At 42.2% G+C, this 18,871-nt stretch overlaps 1 protein-coding gene across 3 annotated transcripts in view; it reads left to right on the top strand.

Moving 5' to 3' along the window:
- Positions 1-18,677, top strand: part of arid4b (AT-rich interaction domain 4B) — a 31,392-nt gene extending 12,715 nt beyond the window's left edge. The window contains exons 4-24 of one of the 3 annotated variants that reach the window (XM_049736887.2): positions 1,318-1,383; positions 1,634-1,724; positions 2,625-2,704; positions 2,966-3,057; positions 5,460-5,601; positions 6,758-6,837; positions 8,678-8,754; positions 9,283-9,431; positions 9,521-9,593; positions 9,845-9,939; positions 10,047-10,144; positions 10,262-10,451; positions 10,541-10,779; positions 12,685-12,867; positions 13,800-13,884; positions 13,960-14,161; positions 14,250-15,455; positions 15,544-15,654; positions 15,749-15,973; positions 16,352-16,498; positions 16,577-18,677. In XM_049736887.2, the coding sequence (XP_049592844.1) occupies positions 1,318-1,383; positions 1,634-1,724; positions 2,625-2,704; positions 2,966-3,057; positions 5,460-5,601; positions 6,758-6,837; positions 8,678-8,754; positions 9,283-9,431; positions 9,521-9,593; positions 9,845-9,939; positions 10,047-10,144; positions 10,262-10,451; positions 10,541-10,779; positions 12,685-12,867; positions 13,800-13,884; positions 13,960-14,161; positions 14,250-15,455; positions 15,544-15,654; positions 15,749-15,973; positions 16,352-16,498; positions 16,577-16,725 (3,780 nt within the window). In that variant the 3' untranslated portion in view covers positions 16,726-18,677. Of the gene's footprint in view, positions 1-1,317; positions 1,384-1,633; positions 1,725-2,624; positions 2,705-2,965; positions 3,058-5,459; positions 5,602-6,757; positions 6,838-8,677; positions 8,755-9,282; positions 9,432-9,520; positions 9,594-9,844; positions 9,940-10,046; positions 10,145-10,261; positions 10,452-10,540; positions 10,780-12,684; positions 12,868-13,799; positions 13,885-13,959; positions 14,171-14,249; positions 15,456-15,543; positions 15,655-15,748; positions 15,974-16,351; positions 16,499-16,576 lie in introns of all 3 variants that reach the window. The other 2 variants (XM_049736886.2, XM_049736888.2) reach the window with 2 other exon arrangements.
- The last annotated feature ends 194 nt before the right edge of the window (positions 18,678-18,871 follow it).

Below are 18,871 nucleotides of genomic sequence, written 5' to 3'. Positions count from 1 at the left end.
ACCAGCTTGTGAAAGGAGTCAGGTGTTATTGATCTTCTGTCTGTGGAGAGAGGGGGGGGGCCCGTGCCCTTCCAGGTGCTAAAAGGACTTCCCGTGTTACAGGAGAAGGAATGTGATTCGCTCCATATCTGATGAAATGCTGCCTGCTGGAAGCTTTTCCTTCCTTTCTCTTGCTTCCTGTTGCACGACTGTGCTTCAATATCATATGTTTCTTTGATTTGTTGGCTTGATCCTTCCCTCCCAGACAGACTTTTCCCCCTGTGGTTTCATGCAATAAGAATGTTGTGAATTTGCTACGTTCAAGCTTTTTTGTAATAATTTATTTTTATTTGTTTTAACATACTACACTTGTAGTTGTCAGTAGATTCCAAAGAAATCACGTGTGCACATTTTTATGGATCACTACGTCTTAAGTGAAGCATTGCTTTGTTCTCTTTCCTCTCCTTGATTGTTTTATTTTTGCAGTGGTGGTTTAGTTTTTTTTTATTTTTTTCATTTTTTTTAAGCGTGGCTCTACAAACCATTCTGCTGCAGAGGTGATCGACACCAAGTATGAGAACGTGAAGGGATTTTTTAAAACGCACATTAACTGATACAAGTTGAGCTTGACAAAATTTGTTGTCACTAGTTCTCCAGGAGACAAAAAGAATAATCAATAGCTAATTGGTCCAAGAGTTTTAGACGTTTCATCCGTGTCATATCAGTAATTAGATCTTCTATACCGTTTGAATGACAATCTAGTGAGAACTCTGATTAACTTCTGCTGAATATATTTCTTCGATATCATGTGTAAGAATTCAGATGAGCATCAACTGCATCATTCCAGTCAGTGCATATGAGTCTGTCCAACAGATTTTCTGCTCCTGGCAGCTTCTACATGTTGACAGTATGCTGGGGTTGCACTTTTTGATCTCAGTGTTAGCAGATGCATGATCAGATTATGATCTACTGTGGCTCACTTAGCAGAGCCTGCAGATGCAGTGAAACGTTGTGTAGTTGTGGGGGTTGTCTGTGACATTCTGAGTTCCAATCGGCAACAGTTGGCACCAGCAGATGTAGCCGTGGTGTACAGTTGTTCACATTACAGCAGGATTAGAAAATTCTCACACATGACTCTTGAATCTTTACCTCAACATTTTATTCATCACAGTCGTCGTATCCAAGACAATACAATACAATAATACAATACAGTACAATGCAATGCAAGTTACCCAAGGGAAATGTTGACACTAAAAGAATGTTCTGATGTGACTGTTTGGGATTGATTCTCCATTTATTTTGCTGTCTGTCCTCTTTTTCATCTCCCTCCTCCCTCAGGTGACCTTTAAATCAGATCTCTCTACAGCTGAGGTCCATGATGAAAGCATCAAAGGACCACTAAAGGTGAGATGGGTTCGATGAAGAAGCTAGCTTGTCTCAAAACATCATGTATTGCTTTATAATTTATATCTTTTTTGGATTTAAAAAAAAACCCATGGCATTATTTGCAATTTGAATTCCCAAAGCCAGAGCCTCATGTCAAACATGGCTTTGTTATTTAATTCCAGTAAATTCGTAATAGCTTCCCATCAAATCACAAAAAAAGGTTTGTTGGGTTATTCAGCCAATAATCAGCAATGTTTTGGCCCTACAGGTGGGTGCTATTGTAGAAGTCAAGAGCCAAGATGGTGTTTACCAGGAGGCCACAATCAATAAGCTGACCGACGCAAGTATCTACACCGTTGGTGAGTCACAATCATGAAAGCAAGTCAGAGCAGTTGAAACAGTTGGTAGCTATTTTCTATTTTTCAAAAAGCATTGTAGCTTTACTTAAGACTTGTGAACGCTTGCCTCTTTCTATTCAGCTCAGATAGACTGCAATATTTATACTCTTATTGGACTACTTTTGCTCTGAGTCATGTCCCGAGGGACACGTCTGTCCATTTTTACATGCTTACGGCTGCTCTTATGCTCTATTAACTCTTAGCCAATTGTCTCTAATTGTTTATCAGCGCTGAGATAACTGTTAGTCAATTGTCTCTATTTGTTTATCAGCGCTGAGCAGAGTAATGTGCAGCAGGATTTTCTGCTTAACCCGATGAAACAAAAAAAAACTGAATAAAACACCGATGCCAAATGTAGGATGTAGTGTTAAGAAAACAATTACCATAATTACTAGTCTAAAGGAGAGAGACTTATTTCTCACTGTGCAGCATGAGTATTGTTTCATGGCGTGAAATAATGCGGGCAACCATATTTAAGTTGCTCTCAAAACAATTTGGGTATTGCACAATTGAACAAAGTAGACTTAAAGTGATTGATTGACATTATGTTCTCTCTGCTGTTGTAAGCTGTAACCGGCGCAACAGTCTCTTTTGCCGCTGCCTGTTAGTTAAGAGTGGGGGGGGGGGGGGGGGGGGGGGTCGGGGGTGTTCTCATGTTCTTGCTTTTCATTCATTTGCAGGAGAAGAATTGTATGTCACTGCTGTAGATAGTTGCTAAGTTCATTTAAGGAAAAAATGACTCGTATGTACTTGTATAAACAAGTCTTAAACAGTTGTATGCATATTTTTGTGTATTGTTCTACATGGGTTCCTGATACAGCAACGCCCTAAAGTTTGTCTTTTTCATTGTCACCCCTACAGTGTTTGACGATGGCGATGAGAAGACTTTAAGGCGTTCCTCCCTCTGCCTTAAAGGCGCCCGTCACTTTGCGGAGAGTGAGGCAAGTAACATGTTTCGCACCTATCACCAAAACTATCTAAGGACATGAAACTTGTCATGTGTTTTTTCCGCTCTACTTTCTTTCTTTCCCGTACTTAAAGACCCAGCACCAATTAAGTGTTTAGTTATTTACTGCTGCTGAAAAGTTCAGCTCAGGGATAGATGGATTGTTCACATCTCCCCCTCGGGAATTGAACTCTTGTCACTTAATGCCGTTAAAGTGTGCCAAGTGTCTCTTTGCTGTGGTTTGTTGCCTCTGCAGACACTGGACAGACTCCCTCTCACCAATCCCGAGCACTTCGGCACACCCGTCATCGGTAAAAAGGGTAACAGGGGCCGACGGTCCAATCCAATGTGAGTATAGACCTTTCCTCATTTGACATTATGTAAGCGTCAGTCATTCAAACCATGGCAGAGGTTTGCAATGCAGATGCAAATGATGAGCAATGTTCCTGCCAACTCACATTCTTGAGAAAAAGGCGCCCCCTGTTCTGTGTATCGTGATAGCAAAGGCTTGCTCTCATTTCCATTTCTTTCGAAAAACCTCCCGAAGCCTACAGCAGGAAACCCCACACAGTTTTGGGTGGGTGTGTTACGTTTTGATATGCTCACTCCAGACTGCAGTTTTCATGTGGGAATAGAAAACTGCTTCAGGGCTTTGGCAATGGACATCGCCGCGATTATAAAGAGGACGCTCCACTTAATAATCTCATTCTGACACCACTGCTAATGGCACTGATGTAATATTGGCTTGGAAGAGTCCCAGCTCCACATTAGCACATCTCGCTTGTCTTCCTCCTTGCTAAAATATTTTCATAAACATCTACAATGCGGCCTGAAAAGACATTTATGACCAAATCTGAAAGACATTATTTTCAGGTCATGCACATCCACACTTTTTCCACTATCTACACTTTAATGTTAGATATCAATGCTTCGACTTGCAGTAAATGTGTTATGATTTGTTTAAAGTCGGATAACACAAGGACTCAATATAGGTTAAGGCTCACCGTTATAATTTGTTTAAAGTAGGATAACGGCAAGGACTAGGTTAAAGCTCACCGAAATACATTTCATGTTGTTTGTTTAACAATGCGGTTGCTGAGCGACTAATGGATAACTGGTGAGACTAACACCCCACAAGTGATGTTTCTACATTTATGTGCATATACTCAGGTCAAATAAAATTAATAAAACCTCTGACTGACTGATACTAAAATGACTCATTGCTAAACATATAGTGCTCAACATAAATGAGCAGACCCCGAACAGATTTGTTACAAAACCTTAGATTTGCTTTCACAATCAATATTTTGATTGGAATACTATATTACAAAGTACTCAAATGTGGGCCACTGATACATTTTTTATTTGGATAAAGACCTTGAGACAGTCATGTAATCTTCAAGGGGGGACCCCATCATACTTGACGTAAATAGAAAACAGCCAACAGCAGAACAGAACATGAATCGAGACAAACTACCGTATTTTCCGGACTATAAGTCGCTCCGGAGTATAAGTCGCACCAGCCATAAAACGCCCCAAAAAGTGAAAAAAAAAACATATGTAAGTCGCTCCGGAGTATAAGTCGCATTTTGGGGGGCAATTTATTCGACAAAATCCCACACCAAAAAACAGTCTTTGACTTTGACTGATAGAGTCTTTTACTTTTGTCTGCCAGTTCCCTACTGTGCTCATTTGTTGAGTACTATTTATTTACTGTTCCACAGGTGTCACTGTTAACTAAACCTGGCCTGCAACAGTATTAATCACACAAGGACCTCATAAACTGCAGTTTCCCTTCAGTTGTTTATGTCTTTTGTTTCTGTGGTGTCAGAGTAGAAGTTGTAATAACAGCCAGGCACATTTACTATTAAGTCATGCCAGACGGCGTGTGTGCGTTCACATCTTGCGTGTATACATAGATTAGCAGAGCAGGGCGAGTGATGCATAACGAAAGGATGGAGGGAGGATCTGTTTGCTTGCTGGTGCTGCCTGTATGATCACATTTAGAGGCATGTCAAGGCTGACTGAGCTGGCTCATCTATACAAAAATACTAATGACTAAATAGTAAGGGAGCTATTTTCCACTAAATACCATTAAAAGGCTTAACAGAGGAGTTAGATGAGTTGTCTTATCAGTGCCACAATAGAATTTGTTTTCATTGCATTACTTTGTTTGGTACACATAAACAAGGAATGCGGCATGTACTTAAAGAAGAAGTCCCATTATCCAAATGTTGGTGTCAGTTTAGGTCAAATGCGCTCATTTTATTAATTTACATTTTTGGGGCGTTGTCCCTTTGAAAGGTGGAAACTGCGCTTTCCCCCCGGAAAAAAAAAACACTTTCTAAGTGACCGCTGACTTTTGAACTGTATTGCACAGTGTTAGCAAATTTTATTTTGAAATCAGGAGTCATGAAAACGTGTGGCACGCTGAGATCTACCTTTGTGTTTTTTGGTATTGATTTTATGACAAAATGAAAAGAAAAATCCTATTTAGCAAGAAATATATAGTAGACACTATTTGCTTTAGTTGGCCACATAAATTATTATGGCCGGCTGGATATGGCCCCTGAGCCTTGAGTTTGACACCTGTGTTCTAAATTGTAAGTCGGTTTAAACGTGAGTGTGAATTGTTATCTCTATGTACCCAGTAAAGCTGGATGGAAATCATTCAAATTTGCATGCATCTACACTATATTTTTATTTTATTCTCCAATTTGCCCAACTTTTGGTCTCTTTTTGTCATACAGCCAAGAGGAAGACCTATCTTCATCCTCCAGTGAAGAAGAGGAGAGCGATCAACGGCAGAATGAAGATCTGTTTGGCAAAGTGGTCTGCGTGGAGGGAGTGGCCATGGGGGATAAAAAGAAAATCACGTGGTATCCTGCACTGGTGAGCTCATAGCACCTCTACGGTCAGCATCCTCTGCTCTGTCACTGCCTTTTCCCATCTTTATTTGGATTTTTGGGGGGCCTGTGAAAGCACGCCAGTTTTTGAACCTATATTGCCCAAGACAAAACCAATTGTTTTTGCACTTTGAAGTTGCAGTATTCTTACGACCCTCATGAGGAGAAGCGGTTCATAAAATGGATGGATGGAAGTTGCAGTCACTTGAAGAAAATCAACTCTATTGCACAAACCCTGGCTGTTGCTAACAGTTCCCTTCCATCCACATTTAAATCTTAGGAAGCATAAGCGGACAGTGAAATGGTGACATGCTTTCTATGTTTATGTAAGTGTTCAGAGATGAAGTGGGAGAATGGGAGAGGCCAGGAGTAGGAAAAGCTTCCCCTTTAACTGTGCCCCGCCTACAGTGTTTGTTGTTGTTGGCCTGCTGTTGACCGACCTCCGTGCTGCCTCCTTGTGACAGCCTAGGGAAGTGTACTCTACTTTGTTCACATATTTCTACTGCAACTGTACAAATGGGATGAGAGAAGTTTGGTAAATAAGGTTTGCAAACACAAAGTAAATAATGCCTGATAATAAAATATGAGATGTGCATTGATTTGTTTACTTGCTCTGGATCATGTCGTTAAAAAAGGTAGCAATCTGAGATTGGGTTTGTTTGTTTTTTTGTGCCAAAACAAACATTGTGATGCTGCATGGTGTGTTGTGAATATTGGGACTTGGAGCAGGCAGGCAGGCAGGCAGTGCGGGAAATCTTATCTCATAAAGGTAGTGCTGCCTCCCCTGGGTTAGACTCTGACAGTGGAACAACTCCCACTGTTATGCACCTCAATCTGAGTCAACAGCGGAGCCACATGCTGCGAGCCGCGTACAAACTTTGAACAACCTTTATACCTCACTCTGCATCTCGATCGCTCGTCTGTCTTGGTCTCAGAGACGGACGGCATAGTTTGGAATCCATCAATCAACATGGCCTTCACAAACACATTTTTCCTTATGCTCTGACAACACCATTTTTATTTTCACTTCTTTATTTTGCTCATAAATATGCGTACGCACACAGACACACACACACACACGTACAGGCGCCGTCTGCTACCTCATCTGACTTCTGGATTGTCTCTTGTTTCTACACACTCAGGTCACCTCCCCCGACTGCCATGATGACGTCACAATGAAAAAGGAAAGCTTATTCGTCCGCTCTTTCAAGGACGGAAAATTGTGAGTCTGAATTTTTAATGACGTTATCATAAATATTTGACTAGAAGAATATTTGAATAGTGTTCTGATATGTTTGGCTCATTTTAATCCAACGTTAAAGAATCATTTTGATGCTGTTTACCGGAATCATTACTCTATTACCGACCCATTTTACTTGGTTGTATGTGAGCCGCGTTTATATGGTGGCAGATGCAATTATTGTCTCGTTTCCAAGTTTGTGTCCACTTGGTAAATGGACTAAGCTGCCTGTGGGTAATTTTCTTAAAGACTGCAAATTGTGAAAGTTCAGTTTGTTTGCTCACCGCTACTTGAGTTGAATTCCACTGTTGAGAGAGCAGCCGGGGTCTCCTTATCTCAAGCCTTGCATCTGCAACCCACAATACATCTCCTGTGTAAGTCATCACCAAATAATTATAGCACAGAAAGTGTGAAAAGACCTCTTATCATGTCTTGCGGTTAATAGTCAGGTGAAGGGTAGAGCTGATTAGAGGGAAGATAAATCACAGATGAAATGCCTGTTTTATTCTTGTCAGGTATTATTACACAGCACACACAGTAGCTGTTCCACTTCCTGTCGCTATTAGATTTTGCCCACTGCAATCAGCACAGTCTATCGAGGGCTGGAATCCAGAAATAATAATGCGAGAAGACGGAAAATCTATCTCCGTATTAATGAGATTTGCAAGGGTTGGTTTCGTCCAATCTGGCTGCCTTTATGTGAAAGGAATAACAAGATGAAAGATGTGATCAGGAATGTTTTTCCTTATTACCACAGAGGGCAAGTTTGAGCTGTCAGCCACATGTCATTGTTTTGTTATGTTTGCATCTTGATGTGCTCTAAGCGTTTTTTTCGGTCCTCACTATTTTGCTATGCAGTGAACCTGTGAAGTTATACTTCTTCCCACTCCTTTTCAGGCATGTGAATGTGATTTATGGTTTCTTTGTGGTTATATCTTTATTTCTACTTTTTTAGTTTGTGTGTATGTATGTGTGCATATGTATATATAGGTATATGTATATTTTATATATATATATATATATATATATATATATATATATATATATATATATATATATATATATGTATATGCATGTATGTATGTCTGTATGTGTATATATGTATATGCATGTATTTTGTCATGTCTTTTCATTGTGTACAGTAATCATATTTTTTTTTCTTTCACATGTTTAAAATAAGCGAAACGAAACCATTTGTTAAAACTAAGCAGATTATTTGCAACCAACTCATCCTTTCCAATAAACTTCACTTGATAAGGGTACCTGTTCACCTGCTTTTAACACGTTCAAAAATATTTCCACTGTGTTTTTTAGTGTAGCCTCTTCACGTCTATTATTCCAAAGTGGTGCTAACTGAGTGTCATCTATGTGCTTTGTTTGCTGATGAGAGTTCACATCCATAAACCTGCTGACCTCGTCAATGCACCTCGTAAATTAATGTGCGGAGCTCCCTCCCCAGAGAGTTTGCGATTGGTTAGCGATAAAAATGTGCTTTTTGGAAACAATCGCTTTTGAAAATATTCTTAGGGAATGCAAGGTCACACATGCAGAGGGCAGATGGGGGAAGGCAGGGGGGTTCATAGTGTGGTTGGTTATTCATAGTGTGTCAGATTGTTACCCTAGCAACAGTGGAAACAAGCTTTTACTCCCTTTGTTTGGCTGGCTAACTTGTCGCATTGGTCAAGTCAACAAAAAAAAAATGCAATTGACTTGGCTAAGTGCAAAACATTTACTATTATGTTTTTACAAGCCAGTGTTTATTTGTTTTTATGTGTAATTTATTGCTGTAATCATGCAACTGCTAATGTTTCTTTTCTTGCAGTTACATGGTGCTACGGAAGGATGTTCGAGAGATCGACGCAGATTGTCCCCCTAAGGCTGATGCAGGGCTGAAGCCAGGTGAGTTTCATTTCAGTGCACTATACTTAACATGAGTCATAATAAATGAATTCACAAATATTTGGCGGGATGGTGATGTTTTGGCACATTGGTAGCAGACATTCAGTGTGGATACAATTTTCTTTGAATCCTTCCAAGAATTTTTATTAATAGCCTTTTTTCTGATGGAACAGTGCTCCTATTTTATAAGATAACAATAAGCAAAACACTTTCTGTTATCTGATTCCACTCCAATCTGTGTTATCTGTCTGCTTTAGAAAAATGTTAAGTGAGGATCTGACAAGGTTGTTTAATTTTGATGACTTCCCCTAGTAACCTGTCACAAACGTTTCCTGCCGTGAAAAATGTTGCGCTGTTGAATGACCTCATTAATGTTTGACTTTTTGGTTTCAAGAAGCCGCAACCTCAACCGCACTCCGGGCGGGGGTTAAACCAAGGCCGGAAAATATGCTTGATTTTGAACATCTTGTTCCCGTTTCATTTGTTGATACAAAAACCAATCCAGCAATTCATTTGTGTGTTGAACAGCGCTGGATGCAGCCCTGGAGTTCCAGCAACAGTTTGTCATTCCCATTGCCTGGAAAACTGAAGTGAAAGAGGAAAGCTCCAGCAGTGAGGTTGATGATGATGATGAAGAGGAGGAACAAGAGGAAGATGCCAGTGCTGAGGAAGAAGAGGTGAATCCTTAATCACAATCATGCTTCTCCCCCCACCCACAAATTAGAAGTGGAATTCAGCCTCAAACAGTCTGTTGTGCTGGATTTAGGAGGAAGTGGAGCCTTACCCCGAAGAGAGGGAGAACTTCCTTCAGCAGCTCTACAAGTTCATGGAAGACAGAAGTGAGTTAAGGATCATGCTGATTAATTAAATAACATAAAAGCCTTCAATTTGTGTTGTTAACTTAAACACTTTAACCAACCTTTTTCAATTACAATATCAAATGGACATTCTACACGATTTCACCGTTTGTGACAACTAGTAAATGCATCAGAAAGCAAAACACCAACCACATTATCTTGACTGCATATTTTCTTCTATGTTACTCTAAGGTTTGTTTATAATTTGTTATGGCCTCTAAATCTGTTCACAGGAACGCCCATTAACAAACGGCCTGTTCTGGGTTACCGCAATCTCAACCTGTTCAAGCTCTACAGACTGGTCAACAGACTGGGAGGCTTCGACAATGTGAGGGCCGCAGTGACTGCACTGATTCTTTATTGCTTAGTTCTTGGTAATTGTTCTCTTGCAAGCTAAATCCAGATGCGCCCTCTGGTCTCGCCAATTGTACACAGATTGAAAGTGGCGCTGTTTGGAAGCAAATCTACCAGGACCTCGGAATCCCTGTGCTCAACTCAGCTGCTGGCTACAACGTCAAATGCGCTTACCGCAAGTATATACAAGCGCTGCGTCCACAACTCTGCAGGCCAAATGCTGCTTGTTTCTTCGATGCGCTCAGCAGTTTCAGGACAATCGCTTTGCATCTGACAGAAATTGTGCTTTTACGCAGGTACCTTTATGGCTTTGAAGAATACTGCACTTCCACAGCCATCACATTCAAGATGGACCTGCCTTTGAAGCAGGCCCCCAAGGGAGAAGTGACATCTGTAGTCGAGGGGGGAAACTCAGCCCCCACGTCAGCCATCCCAGAAGAGCAGAAAGACCATGGAAATGCAGAACCCAAATCTGTAGTCTGCAAGGTGCAGTCACTCTTTGGATTTTGCTTCAAGTGCATGTGTACAGTAGTCGCATTAAGTGCTTTTATATTAAAAGCATCCCTCTCCCTCAGGAGGAGAAGCTTGAGGTAGGGCTGAACCAAAGTCAGTGCACATCTTCAAAAGCTGGGGGAAATGACAGAAATGGAAACAGCACCTATGATGAGGAGGAGGAGGAGGACGAGGAGGAGGAGGAAAAAGACAGTAGCCCCCACACAGGAGACGCAGATGAAGGTTCTTCCACGTCTCATCTCGGAGCCGAGAGCATAAAACAAGAGCGCGACGAGGACCAAGACGGCAAGGACAACTCTGGGTAGGTGGTTTGAAGGGATGACTCCTCAAGCAGGATTGAAGAAAAAAAAAAAAGATACAGTGTGGGTGGAATGTTGTCATTATTCCGTGACATCCTTCAAAATATCAGCAATGTGCTTTTGATAAAGACCAAAGTCTTTCCTTGGCGGCAGCATCTGCCACCACACAGACCTTTCTTTGCACTAATTCCCAGTTCAATCCACCCTCTCTTCGTCCAACTCAGCTCATATAGCCACTGTTCTTTTATATGCGTAGTCATGGCTTAGTCGACATCAGCTGGTAAAGGCGTCTTTGAGCAGCAAAGCCTGACTGACTACCTTTCACCCGGCCGGCATGTATCACATTGTTGCTTTATCTCTCTCTTACCGTTTCTCTCCTGCTTCGTCCGCTCGACAAACGACACGGCCTCTTGACTTTCACCCTGCCCTGATAACGACAATGCTACTCTCCTCTCTTTTCTGACGACCTCATATTCAGCTTTATTAAATGTTCCTTGTGAGCGAGTGTGAGTGTGATTGTTGTCGCTGACGCTTCAGACCGCTAGATGCAAGGCTTTCTGTGGTGATAAATGTTTGTTTCTTGGTCATTAATATGTTGTCTGTTTTGTTGAGCTGAGGCCTGACTTGTTTGTTGACGTCATACTTGGACACTTGTGTCGAGGTTTTGCACAGTGTTGCACAGTCACATTATCATCAACCACTGTTAACTTCTTAAGTGCTTTTAGTTGTTTGTATAGCAATGCATTTTGATACCAAGTTATCATCAGTTATCATCCACGATTGTGCTGATTTGTCAACTTCTTGATACTTTTGTGGAGATAAGAATTGTTAGTCCCTTTTCTATTTTTTATTCTTTTTTTTTCAGTTTTATAGCCGCTGTGGACATTGGCAAGGTTGACCTTTATTAGATAGTTAATAGCAAAAGATGTCTTCCAAAACCCAGGCTTATTTTATCATCTTGACATTTTTACTTTGTAAATTGCAAGATCCCCTTTTGACAAGTTGATTCTGTTCAGTTTTTACACACAAATAATATTTCTTAAAAACGACTTTGAATTATTGTGCATTGTGGTGCTGCAGTTGAGGAACAAGATGCTATTTCACCTTTTAGGCGATGTTTAATTTCCCCTGTCCAAATATTTAGCAACCCAGTTTTTCCCCTTGCCAGAGCAGTTTTATGATTATATTTTCAAACTACAGAAAAAAAGGCTATCTCAATAATATTTACGTGACCAGCTGATGCTATCAAACATTTGTTCCCTAAGAAAGCACCTCAGTATTTAAAGAATGTCTGCAGCTTCTTTGGCTTGATCATCTCAATTGTGTCATGTTGAAAATGAGCTTCTAGCGGCAATCATTCACTCTGAGGACTGACTGTCAGAACTGCTCCTCATGGTAGCTAACCAAATTGAATGTTTGTAGTGATGCTTCGGGTTGCTGTGTTGCCTGCCATCGTGCTTTGCTGTGCTAACCTGCGGCCCTTGGGGCCCTGGCCCCTGCGTCATAGCCACTTAACCGGCCGGCACTCCTCCTTCACTGCCAGTAGACCCCTCCAGCTTTGACGGTTCCTGACTGTTTCTCACCAGCTCCCCCTTGTGGCCGTTGTTTTCTCTACAGCGCGTGAATGGCAATCTCAAGTTTGCTGTGTGCACCTAGCTAGGGCTTGAATAGTTAGTAGGCTGGACTTTCCATGAATGACGTAACATTCAAATGCTGTCGTTTGGAAGGCTTACCATGTGTTATTCAGTCTGCTGTACTGTAGATGAGGGATAGGAAGCTTATGAGAACTGTCAATTGCCTAGAATAGCATCAGACGGTTTGATGATAGATTGCACCAACGTGGGAGGGTGTGTGGTTTTCTCTGAAGCAGACTAGGGACAGGAAGTGCTGAACTTTCTTTCTTGCAGGGATGACAACAGTCAGGAGGGGGAGGAAGGGGAAGAGTTTGAGTGTTACCCCCCGGGGATGAAGGTGCAGGTGAGGTATGGGCGAGGCCGCAGTCTGAAGACGTACGAGGCCACTGTGAAAGAGGCAGACGTGGAGGGGGGAGAGGTGCTCTACCTGGTGCACTACTGTGGCTGGAACATCAGGTAAGACAGGACGTGGGGACAGTCACCTAACTTATATATATTCACCCTCAAACAAAATCACATCTTAACCTTCAAATTGGCCTTTGGGATCACCACTTCATGGATATCCCTGCTGCAGTGACTAATGCGCTCCTCCTCCTCCTCGCAATTCTGATTCTTCTGATCTTCTCTCTTGGTCAGAGTTCACTGAGCCCTCTAGTGGCAGAAACAGAATTGGGCACGGGGTTGATGTGGAACGTTCCTCAGCTCCTCTTAGCCAATTGTGATTGAACCCCCTCCCCTGTCTGTCCACCCCCCAGCTGTCTGAACAGACAGGCTGAATTTCTGTTTCATGCTAGGATTGGCCACACAGTGGTTCTAGTCAAATTCCTGTAGATCCTCCAGTCCCGAGTTACGCTAATCTCAGAGAGGCTAAACAATCATCTCTTTGTTACACTCACCTCTACCTAAGTGGGTTTAGGTTAATGCAGTCTCAACTAGCGTGTAAGGGTAGCTAGCAAAACAAACAAACAAACAAACAAAAAAAACATATAAAACCACATTTCATTGTCTCATTGTTGTCGTGTTATCCTGTGGTAATCTAACGACAATGGTTGTTCTCTGCATTGTGTATGTGTGCGTGATGTTCTGAGATGTCCTGCAACTTTTCATTCTTGTACGATCCAAATTGCACCTTGTGTTCTGTTGGTTGTGGTGGTTGGTGTAAATATGTTTCTCTCCTCCATTGTAAGGCTTCGTCTTTAACTCGATTGGATGTACTCCTTTGTACTGAAGGCTTTTTGTAACGCAGCAATGTTTCAGGCCAGACAGCCGACCGTGGTGGCTGGCTATGTGCTTGGTGGTGGTGTGTGATATTTGATCGAGCTCATCTCTCGGATCTGATTGATGAAAACTGTCTTCTTTGTTTTGTTTTGTTTGTACTTGCTCTTTAGATATGATGAATGGATCAAAGCAGACAAGATTGTTCGCCCAGCCAATAAGAATGTACCGAAAATAAAGCACCGTAAAAAAATAAAGGTACCGCTTTGGATAGCTTTTGGATTTTGGGCTCGATGACATAAAGTAGATGGCTAATTCATATTCAATTCACAGAACAAAGCTGAGCGGGAGCGAGACCGCTTGGAGAGGCTCAACGACAGAGACGTCCTCGGTCCTTCATCCAATAATATCCGTGTCCCTCGCTCCAAGTGTGACCTGACCCAGGAAGTATTTTCCAACCTGGATCATGGTGACGACCAACAGGCTCAGCAGCACTCTCCAGCCAAGTCTATAGAGATTACGTCCATCCTCAATGGTCTGCAAGGTAGCAACACTTACACAATCCAAACCTTCGTCACTCTCTCGCGTATATACTGAAACGAGTTTTTTCTTATTCTTCTCAGCCTCTGAACTGTCCTCAGACGAGAGTGACTGTGAGGAGGGAGAGCATACTAAAGAAGACCGCGACACATGCAGAGATGTAAAGGGCACATCAGAGCTTCAGAAAACCTCAGAATGGAGAGAAAGTGGTACTTCACCCAATGAATCCAAACCTTCTGCAGTCTCAGGGAAGAGTCTTGAGTTAATCAGCGGGGAAGTGGGGAAGCGCAAACCGGATTCGATTGGGGAGGCAAGTACCAGGAAGAGGAAATCTGAAGGGGCAGCAGAGAGGACCCCAAAAAAGCAGTCCAAAACGAGGAGGGCCACAAGAAGTGCAGACTGGTTGCCGGTAGGCTCTTCCAGGAAACTGGAGGAGAGAAGTGCTGGTGCCATGGAAGAGAGGGGGGCCTCATCTAGTAGCAGTTCAGATGATGAGGGAGCAGCACTTTCTGGCTCCCAAGCTGACGGCAGTGAACGAGGCCACCCAAAAAATAAAGGTCCCCCTTCCAAAAAGTACAATGGGACAAAGGAGAAGAACAAATCCAGCAGACAAGCGGGATTCTGGGACATTCCTGAAAAGAGGGCCAAGATGTCTGGGAATGGAGAGGAGAAGCCGGCTGTGCGCTCGAAAGGCCAAAAAGACGTGTGGTCCAGCATTCAAGCGCAGTGGCCAAAGAAGACTCTAAAAGAGTTATTCTCTGATTCGGACACAGAGGCCGCTAATTCTCCTCCACCGCCCGCACCTTCCAGTCTGGACGATACAAGTGTTGAGCAGGAACCGGGACCCGAGGATGACGCCTCAGAGGAGCACATAGAAAATGACAAAGTGCAAGAGTTCCCTAGCAGTGGCAGTAACTCGGTACTCAACACGCCACCCACCACACCAGAGTCCCCCTCAGGAAGAGGCAGTACATTGGAAGACTGCGGCCAAGCACCGCCGCCTTCCCCACCGGCGCCACCCACACCCCCCTGTCTGCCTCCGGTGTCAGCTTCTGCAAGTCTCCTGGCGGGGCTGGTGCAGGAGGAGGTGGCATGCCGACGCAGCGAGAGTGACAGCAGCACAGTAGAAGTGGAGAGTCTGGGTGGGGAGTTGCCAGATCTTCCACGGGACGAAGGCACGGGTTCCCCACCAAAAGTGTTTGATGCCCCGCTCTCCTCCAACAGCAGCAGCAGCTGCAGCCTGGAGCTGAGCAGCAGCAGCCAGCATGAGAGCGAGCAAAAGTCCAAAGGTACAAACTGTAAAAGCATACTTTTCCCTGATCACGGAGCCCTGCGGCCTACACATGACCTCATTTGTTATACACTTTGTCATTGTAGCATCTGTGAATCAGAAACGGCAGAAAGAACCGCACACAGGTGGCGTCGCAAAGAAACATAAGCCAAACCGCAAGAGCCTTGGTGTGCCTCCCAAAAAGAATAGGAAAACAGGTAAACACAACAACACAGACTTGCTCAAAACAAGTCCCGTTTATGCCTGCCCGCTAGGAGCGGAACTCATTTTTTTATTTTTTGTATCCTTCAGCCAACAGTAGTGACAGTGAAGACCAATCTCTCATGGACGGTTCTGTCAAATCAGCTGCCACCAAGAATGAACCATCGGACGTCAAGGTTACTGTTTTGCCTAAGTGTCGCGGCCGATCTCCCCCGTCAAGCCATAAGTACCACAAGCAGGGTGACGCCGATCACTCGCAGCACCGGGAAAACCATGGAAGATCGCCGCGGGTTTACAAGTGGAGCTTCCAGATGTGTAAGTGTGCCAATTGACTTTATTGACTGTATTTATATATATGCATTTATATTAATAACTATACTCCTAATACTGTAATTTTCATACTACAAGCCGCTACCTCTTTGCCAGGCTTTAAAAGCTGCAACTTTAAATGTGTTGCGGATAGTTTATAGATTTTTACTAATGAGCTTCGCACCGCCAATACTTTTACTTATAGCCTCGTCACATCTAACCAGTGAAATTGACGAGCCATCACCGTGGACCAATGAAATTGTCACGCTCGTACTAAATGTCCATATCATAGCTGCTGCAGCTTTAGATCAGGCGTGCTATGTTGTGAAGAAATGACTACGATTCATTGATATTTAATTCTTTATATATTTATTGAACCACCAGCTGACTTGGAGAAAATGAGCAGTCTGGAAAGGATCTCATTCCTTCAAGATAAGCTTCAGGACATCAGGAACCACTACCTCTCCCTCAAGTCTGAGGTGGCTTCCATCGACAGACGGCGAAAGCGCATGAAGAAAAAGGAACTGGAAAGTGAGTTAGTTATATGTCGTGTTTCAGAATGTGAATGAAAAATGTACCAAGTGACCAAACCTTCTTTCTGGTCTGCAGGCACTGTTGCTGCGTCATCTTCATCCTCCTCCTCTTCACCATCCTCGAGCTCGCTGACAGCAGCAGTCATGCTGACGCTGGCCGACCAACCGGTATCTTCATCCTCCTCCTCATCACAGAACTCTGGGGTATCAGTGGAGTGCAGGTGACAGGATGGAGCAGCAAGGAGCCGCCGCACTAAGCACTTAACCAGCACCCTGGGGTCGATGCCCCCGTTTCCATCCCACAGGATGGACAAGTCAAGCTACATACTGTAACAACTGGGGAACAATGCCAGACCAGAGACAAAACAAACAAACAAACAAACAAACAACAAGCACTATTTTTTATTGACAACTGTTTTCTTGGCAAGCTAATGGCACTTAAGTGCACTTTTATGACGATTGCATGGGGGCGTGAAATTTGTCTAAAGAGATTCACAATTGTCTTTTGTGCTCTACTTAATTCTAATTGAACATTTATAAGAATACATTTTTACAAGCAATAGCCGTTTCCATTTGATAAGAAATGCATTGGTAAGGGATGATTTTCATTCAAGTCCCTCCTGTGCGCAGTCCTCGTAGCTCAACGCGGTGCCACCAGAGCTCAGTTTGAGGAAATCAGATGAGCCACATTGGCATTAAGGACAAAGTAAATGTGTAACTCAACCATATTCCCTGTCCAGCACCATCATAAAAAAGGCTTTTGTCAGTCCCAAATTCTGATGACAATGATCATCATATCTTCTTCAGGCGTGCATATGTTTGCATTAAGTCTCAGAGGTCACTGGTAGCCACAGTGGATGGATTATGGTATGATACTGTAGTGCCTTGCAGTTCTTTTCCATGTGGCACTTGGAGGAAGGACAGAATTTTTTCCTGCTCCTCCTCTCAAATCAGAGGGTTGCCTGAAATGATATCCCTTACAAAAGACTCAAGAATGCAGTGTAACTGAGTGATTGTGTGTTTCTCTGTATGTGAAAGACGGTGAATAATGGCTAGTGATGGATTTTATCGGAATATTTAATTATAGAACTATACTGGATCACCTGTAATCTACTACTGAATACTTATCCAGCTTGGGTAGAAACCGTGCAATGATGATGAACGCAATGGTTGTATTTCTTCATCACTTCATCTGCCTTTTTTTTTTTTTTTTTTAACCATTTCTTGGTTCATGTCGCCATTTTTAACTACAGTCGTTATCAGTCTTTTTGTCTTGACTGAAGACTTGCGGCATGTCCCCAACTGGATCATTGACTTGATAATAGCCGTAAGAGGTATTTACAGTCGAAATGAAGTGGAGTCCCATGTGTAGTGTCCCAAACAACATGAAGTAATTTATGTTAAATGTGCTTTGTTTTCATGAAATAAGGCAAAACATAGTTTCCCCTCCATGTCTGTTACACTTCTCATCCTCGTCCTTCCATAAAATACTTTGTTTTCCATGTGCTATGACCAGAATAAAAGTAAAGATATTGTAAATGTACATTTATATTATACAGTGATGTATATGGATACAACATTTTCTCCAGTGTTTCCTTTGTATAAATCTCTACTCAATGATAACCTGAAGTTACATTTTGTTTAGCACTTGTATGTAATTGTACGCTTTTGTTATAGATTTGTATATTGAGAAGTGTTTTGAGTCAAGCTATTTAATATCTTGCACTGTTAATAATGTACTTTTTTGTACAGACAGTTTTATGCTTTTAACTGTACTTTGTGTAAATATTGAGTCACCGCATGCATGTTCTCCTTTGTCCCCATTCAGTTTTTCTTGTAAGATTTTTTTTGTAGTTTGTCAATTTTGTTCTGACTCATTCGTTTAAATTGTTGTTTCCCTGTATGATTTTGCATTTTTAAATTTCACGTAATATTTTACTTTGTATTCATTTTTTGTTTTTATTAGCTTGTGCTTGTCAGAGAAGAATGTTTTTTTTTTTATGAGGCTGACCTATTTTCCAAACGGCATGGAAAATGGTTAGGGTCATTGATTATGATAAAGGATCTTATTGAAATAGTATTTATTAGGTTCATACGAGGACGGTCATTGTGTAATTTATTGTACAAATGCAAAGCAAAAGCCTCTGTTTGAAATAAATGCCATAGTTTGTGAAGTATCCAGGTTGACGGTTGGTGTCATTGATAAGTTTGTACCACTGTTTGTTTCCAATTTTATATTCTTTATTCTAGGGGGAAATGACAGCACATTTCGTGCAATCTACCGAACACATACTATTTGGTTCCACTCTGTACACTTCCTATATCTAGTTTTCTGTAATTTTCCACACCAAAAACAAAGTCGGCTCAAGTT

The sequence above is a fragment of the Syngnathus scovelli genome, chromosome 12 (genome assembly GCF_024217435.2).
Source record: "Syngnathus scovelli strain Florida chromosome 12, RoL_Ssco_1.2, whole genome shotgun sequence".
Taxonomy (NCBI): Eukaryota; Metazoa; Chordata; class Actinopteri; order Syngnathiformes; family Syngnathidae; genus Syngnathus; species Syngnathus scovelli.
The sequence above is the reverse complement of the archived record's forward strand: the minus strand, read 5'-3'. Positions and strand labels throughout refer to the sequence as shown.